Source organism: Chiloscyllium plagiosum, chromosome 20 (genome assembly GCF_004010195.1).
Source record: "Chiloscyllium plagiosum isolate BGI_BamShark_2017 chromosome 20, ASM401019v2, whole genome shotgun sequence".
NCBI classification, from domain to species: domain Eukaryota; kingdom Metazoa; phylum Chordata; class Chondrichthyes; order Orectolobiformes; family Hemiscylliidae; genus Chiloscyllium; species Chiloscyllium plagiosum.
Genome location: NC_057729.1, coordinates 49672022 through 49678938, shown reverse-complemented (window position 1 = coordinate 49678938; position 6917 = coordinate 49672022). Strand labels below are relative to the sequence as shown.

The window sequence follows — 6917 nt, the reverse complement described above, 5'->3', positions numbered from 1 at the left end:
GACGTTGGTTTTGTCCATGGGTTGTACTGGGTCTTTTAGGTTTGTTAGTTTTTGTTTGAGAGTGTTGGTGGGTTTGTGTGCTACTAGGATTCCGAGGGGTCTTAGTAGTCTGGCTGTCATTTCTGAAACTTATTTGATGTATGGTAAGGTGGTTAGGGTTTCTGGCTGTGTTTGGTCTGCTTGTCGTGGTTTGTTCTTGAGGAAGCTGCGCACTGTATTATTTGAGTATCCGTTCTTCTTGAATACGTTGTATAGGTGCTTTTCCTCTGTTTTCCGAAGTTAGTCTGTGCTGCAGTGTGGTGGCTCATTGGAATAGTGTTCTGACAGCCAGAAATGACAGCCAGGCTACTAAGACCCCTCGGACAGGAAATGACATCACCACAAACCCTAGGAACCCATCCAGGACAAACATATAAATAGAAAGCAGGAGACAACAGCTTCGCTTCACTTGGATGATGTTACTGAGCCAGGTAATGAAACGTCTATATATCAAACCTACAGCTCAGCGAGCAAACCTACACCCTAAACCTCAACCTGAGCTACAAACCTTCACAAACCTTGCAGAGTGCTAAATGTTTTGAGTTATCAGATTGCTAGACACAACTGAGTTAAGACCAAAAGCAGAAAGTGAGGGAAATACTCAAGAGGCCTGGCAGCATCTGTTGATTGCAAAACAGAACAAATGCTCCAGGTCAAAATCCCCGACCCCTTCCCCCCACCCCAAACAGTATTGTGGGTACATGAGAGAGAACCAAATAAATAGGTTGATGCTAAATTGATCGGATTAGATGGAGCAGATTTAGGAGGAAGCTGATGTGAGCATAAACACTGAAGTAAACCAATGTTCTTTCTCTGCTATAAATTTGATGAAACACCCAGCAGAGCAAACAGCCGCATTTATGCAGAAAGGTGAACAAATTGAATGTTTTGACAAATGACAAAGGTTCATTGTCCTGAGGAACACTTGCGTTTCTCTCTCCCTCTGTTTCTGCACCTGCTTCCTCACCTGCTGACAAGGTTTCCAACGTTTTCTGTATTTTCTCTTTTCCTACTCTCCACTCTATTCCTAACACACTATTTATTCAATTGCTGCTGAGTGAAATATTGTTACTTAAGTGATTAGCTTTAGATCTTGAGCTAATTTTTCTTTCCATAGCGAGTGGGATCTCAAACATTCTACCTCTGTGGTTGTCTCAGACTGAGATGCATTTTATTCAGTTTACAGGTCCTCAGACCAATGGAACTAATGGATGTAGAGACTGGCTCCATGCAGCAGGACATACCAACAGTCGACTTGCTTATGCTGTCAACACTGAGTTATGTCAGGCAGTTGGTATTAAATCAGATTAGTTTACGGTATAAACATTGTGCAGCTTACGAGCTGGGTCCAGGATCAAAGTAGATTACTCTACAAGCTCAGTGTGAATGTCCAGATGGTTTAGTACAATGTGGTGATGTGCTGGCCCATATCACTTCGCTCATTGACCTACATTAGCTTTCAGCCCAGCAGCACCTCAATTTTAAATTCCCTACAGTATGGAAACAAGCCAATTGGCCCAGCAAGTCCACACCAACCTACTGAAGAGTAACCCACCCAAACCCATTCCCCTACCCTATATTTACCCCTGACTAATGCACTTAACGCTATATGGGCAATTTTGGCATGGCCAATTCACCAGCCCTGCACATCTTTGGAATGTGGGAGGAAACCGGAGCATCCGGAGGAAACCCATGCAAAACCAGTGAGTATACCCAAACTCTACACAGACAGTCACCCGAGGTGGGAATCGAACCCGGATCCCTGGCGCTGCAAGGCAGCAGTGTTGACCACTGAGCCATCATGCCACCCAGGAATGAGGGATTTTAGATACAAGGAAAGATGATAGAAATTGGGCTTATTGTCCATGGAACAGAGAAGATTAAGAGGTGACCTTTTTTTTAGATTAGATTCCCTACAGTGTGGAAACAGGCCCTTCGGCCCAACAAGTCCACACTGACCCTCCGAAGAGCAACCCACCCAGACCCATTCCCCTACACCTAACACTATGGGCAATTTAGCATGGCCAATTCACCTAACCTGCACATTTTTGGACTGTGGGAGGAAACCAAGCACCCGGAGGAAACTCACGCAGACACAGGGCGAATGTACAAACTCTACACAGAATGTAGAGTTGAACCACTGGCTGGGTTCAATTCCAGCCAGTTGCCTGAGGCTGGAATTGAACCCAAATCTCTGGCACTGTGAGGCAGCAGTGCTAATCACTATGCCACCATGCCACACACCTTAATGGCATGTTTAAAATTCTGAACAGTTTTGACAGGGTAAAGAAGGATATTCTGTTTCCACTAGTTGGCATGTCAATAAGGGTCACAAATTCAATACTGTCAGCAAGAAAGATAGGAGTGACCTGAAGAGAATCTTCCATACTCAGAGAGTTGTTAGGATTTGGAATGTGCTGCCTGGGAGAGTGGTGGAAGTGGATTTCATCTGAGGTTTCAAAAGATTTCATCTGAGAAAATGATGAAGTTAAAGGATTGCGGAGGCAGAACTAAAGAATGGGACTAGCTGGGTGGATCCTTCTGGGGGCCAGTACAGAACACAATGGGTGAATGGCCTCCTTCTGTGATATGAAATTCCATGATTCTATGACTCACCTCTCCTGCATTTCCCCCTTGAACAACTTGTACAGCTACAGTAGTAAAACATCTCAAGGCACGTCTCAGAGTGGAGACCAAACCAAATTTGATGTGGAGGCAGCAGAGGAGACATTTAGACAAAAGTTGGTCAACTATGTAGATTTTAAGGAATGCTTTGAAATTGAGGAGGTGGAAGGACTTTAAGGGAGATAATTCCGGAGCTACAGGTCTGGGCAGTCGAAGGCACAGCCCTAGGTGGAGAGAGACAGGAAAAAATCAGGAATGCTAAAGAGATCAAAATTAAAGGAATACGGCTATCTCAGAGGGCTATGAGGCTGAAAGAGATCACAAAGATAGAGAGGTACCGAGCCACTGAAGGATTCAATCACTAAGAATTTGTGACCCCTACTGACTGTCAAAATTGTTCAGAATAAGCGTAATCTTTATAATCTTTTCTTGTATCAAAAATCCCTCATTCCTGGTATCATTCTAGTAAATTTCCTTTGAACTCTCTCCAGGACTTTAGCATCCTTCAGTAAATAATGTGCCCAAACTAAACACAATACTTTTAATGTGGTCATAGAGTCATAGAAGCAGACCCTTCAATTTGTCTGTGCCGACCAGATATCCTAAATTAATCTAGTTCCAATTACCAGCATTTGGCCCTTATCCCTCTAAATCCTTCAAATTCATGTACCCACCCAGATGCCTTTTAAATGTTGTAGTTGTACCAGCCTCCACCACTACCTCTGGCAGCTCATTCCATATATGCACCATCCTCTGCATGAAAAAGTTGCCCCTTGGGTCCCTTTTAGATCTTTCCCTGCTCACCTTAAATCTATGCCCTGTAGTTTTGGACTGGAACATTTCTGTCAACAGCTCCGCAGTTTGCTCTCTTATCTCTCACAACAATCTAGGATGCAACCGATCCAGGCCTGGTGACAACAGCTTCGCTTCACTTGGAGGTCGCCACTGATGATGTTACCTAGCCAGGTAATGAAATGTTTGGATATCAAGCCTACAGCTCACCGAGCAAAGCTACACCCTAAGCCATGGTATAAATACAACAATCTCTCCATTAATGTCAGTAATCAAAGACCCCTGCCACCTCAGTTATACTCTCATCCACCCTCTTCCGTTGGGCAGTAGATATAAAAGTTTGAATACCCATACAAACAGATTCAAGAACAGCTTCTTCCCGCTGTTATCACCCTTTTGAATAGACCTCTCAAATGTTAATGTCAATTTCTCTCTCGGCACTGTCTCTGCGGCTGTAACACTGTACAGAGGAACCTCGATTATCCGATTATCGTTTATCTGAATTTCGGATTATCTGAAGAAGATTTAAAGGTCCCGCAAAAACGTTACATTAGATTTACCTGTACTGAAGAAGATGTGAAAACACTGGCAAAAACAAAGAAACACAAGGAGCTCAAGAATCAGTGACTGAATATTTTTTCGGTAAGGGGTGTTACACAGCCCTGTGTTTTACAGGGTATTCGCGTCACTTTACCGGGCCATTCGTTTTTAAAAAAATGCCGAGAATGCAAATGCATGAACGAGGCAGTGCTTCTGTCATTCTATGGTGAGTCTGAGTTCCCAGAAACTGACAAATGCTCTCGCGATCGTAGAAGCTGTTCAGGACCTTGTTTCATGCTGGGATTTGATATACGGTATTTATGTGATGGTCAGTCCTTCTCATTTTAACCTCTAATTTGCAGACTGCAAGGATTAGTTTGTTTTAAAAGCAGACTCATTAAAATGATAAATTTAAACAAATTCTCCGGTAGAACACTATATCAGTACGGCTTCCCTTGTTTAAGGTAAAATCGATTATCTGAATAATCAATTATCCGAACAAAATAGTGCCTCCCCCCCCCTCCCCAATCTCGTTCAGATAATCAAGGTTTCTCTGTATTCTGCACTCCATTCTGCTACCCTGGTGCACTTTTTTTTAGATTAGATTACTTACAGTGTGGAAACAGGCACTTTGTATGGTACCATCTGCTGTAAAGCACACAAAACACTGTATCTCTGTACACATGACAACAGTAAATCAATCAATCGAAACTTGGTCAGCATGGCCAAAGTTGGACTAAAGGGTCTGTTTCCATACTGTATGACTCCATGATTCTGAAACATAGCCATTGAGAAGCTGCACCACATGCATTATTGCAATATGAAATATATCGTGCAATTAAAAGCCACAGCCATTGAAAACTGCACTATATGCATTGTCGCAATATGAAATGTTTCATGCCAATAAAAGCTGACATTTAGAAACTGCACAATGTGCATTGTTGAAATATGAAATGCATCATGCAATTAAAAACAGATTTTTAGAAACTGCACAACTTGCATTGTTGCAATATGAAATATATCATGGCAATTAAAACGGACTTTTAGAAACTGCACGATATGCATCATTGTAATATGAAATGTTTCATGTCATTAAAAGCAGACGTTTAGAAACTGCACAATGTGCATTGTTGAAATATGAAATGTATCATGCAATTAAAAATAGATTTTTAGAAACTGCTCGATGTGCATTGTCGTAATATGAAATGTATCATACAATTAAAAGCAGACATTTAGAAACTGCACATGTATTGTTGCAACATGAAATGTATCATGCAATTAAAAAAGACTTTTAGAAACTGTAATATGTGTATTGTTGCAATATGCAAAGTATCATGCAATTAAAAATCAGACATTTAGAAACTATACAACATATATTGTTGAAATATGAAATGCATCAAACAATTAAAGACTTTTAGAAACTGGACAAAATGCGTTATTGCAATAAGAAATGTATCATGCAATTAAAAACAGACTTTTAGAAACTGCACAACATGCATTGTTGCAATATGAAATATATTATGCAGTTAAAAAGCAGACATTTAGAAAAAGCAGACATTTAGAAACTGCACCATGTACATTGTTGCAATATGAAATCTAGCGTGCAATTAAAAGAAAGGCCACTGAGAAACTGCACCACATGCAACGTTGCAATATAAAATGTACCATACAACTGACCTGGGCATTTTACGGCCCTCGGGCCACTTCCGGCCCTTTGGTCGTTCCTGCCGGCCCACATGAGGTCAATCTTAAATTAGAACATAAATGAAAAAGCATTTACGCCATGCACGCAATACAACTGTGTTGCTTTTGTTTTGAAAAGGATGCTTTTTTTATTTACGTATGGACGCACAGGTGCATGTATGTGTGTGCGTGAACAGTAAAAGTGATGCTTGCTGGCTAGTCCTCAAAATGTCAGCTCATGCCAAGACAAGTTATGTCATATCCCACAAAATCGCCAGAAACAGTAAACCGTTTTCTGATGGAGAGTTTATTAAGGAGTGCTTGTTGGACTCTGCAGAACTAACATGCCCGGACAAAAAGGAGGCATTTGAGAATGTGCCCCTCTCCCGACTACTGTAACGAGAAGGATTGGGGACATCGCTGGAGAAATCTGGAGCTTCACCTCCAGCACAGAGTGGTCAACTTTGACTTTATTTCCTTGGCTTTGGATGAGAGCTGCGACGTACGTGACACAGCCCAACTATTCAACTTCGTATGTGGGATAACTACGGACTTTAAAATCACGGAGGAGCTGGCAGCCATGCAGTCAATGAAGGGAACAACAACTGGTAATGATTTGTTCACGGAGGTAAATGCACGTTTGGACACGTTGGGACTAAAATGGGACAAGCTGGTGGGTGTGACAATGGATGGTTGTCCAAATCTAATGGGAAAAATGTTGGACTCTGAAAGAGAATGCAGGATAAAGTGACAGAAATTGACTCTGAACAGAAATTGGTATTTTTGCATTGTATTATGCATCAGGAAGTGTTGTGAAGTCAGTGTTAAAAATTAACCATGTGGTTGATGTTGTAACTAAAATAGTTAACTTCATCAGAGCAAGAGCTTTGAATTACAGGCAGTTTGTTGCACTTTTGGAGGAAAATGAGACTGAACATCGTGACATAGGCTACCACACAGCTGTCAGATGGTTCAGCCTGGGCAAAAGAGTCATAGAGATGTACAGCACGGAAACAGACCCTTCGGTCCAACCCGGCCATGCCGACCAGATATCCCAACCCAATCTAGTCCCACCTGCCAGCACCCGGCCCATATCCCTCCAAACCCTTCCTATTCATATACCCATCCAAATGCCTCTTAAATGTTGCAATTGTACCAGCCTCCACCACATCCTCTGGCAGCTCATTCCATACCCGTACCACCCTCTGCATGAAAAAGTTGCCCCTTACGTCTCTTTT

General features: G+C 42.0%; 1 protein-coding gene across 1 annotated transcript in view; it reads left to right on the top strand.

The window, feature by feature from the left end:
• The first annotated feature begins 6039 nt into the window (after positions 1-6039).
• Positions 6040-6917, top strand: part of edem2 (ER degradation enhancer, mannosidase alpha-like 2) — a 46262-nt gene continuing 45384 nt past the window's right edge. Inside the window, exon 1 of the mRNA XM_043710764.1 lies at positions 6040-6307. Coding sequence (XP_043566699.1) covers positions 6291-6307 — 17 coding nt within the window. The 5' untranslated portion in view covers positions 6040-6290. The remainder of the gene's footprint in view (positions 6308-6917) is intronic.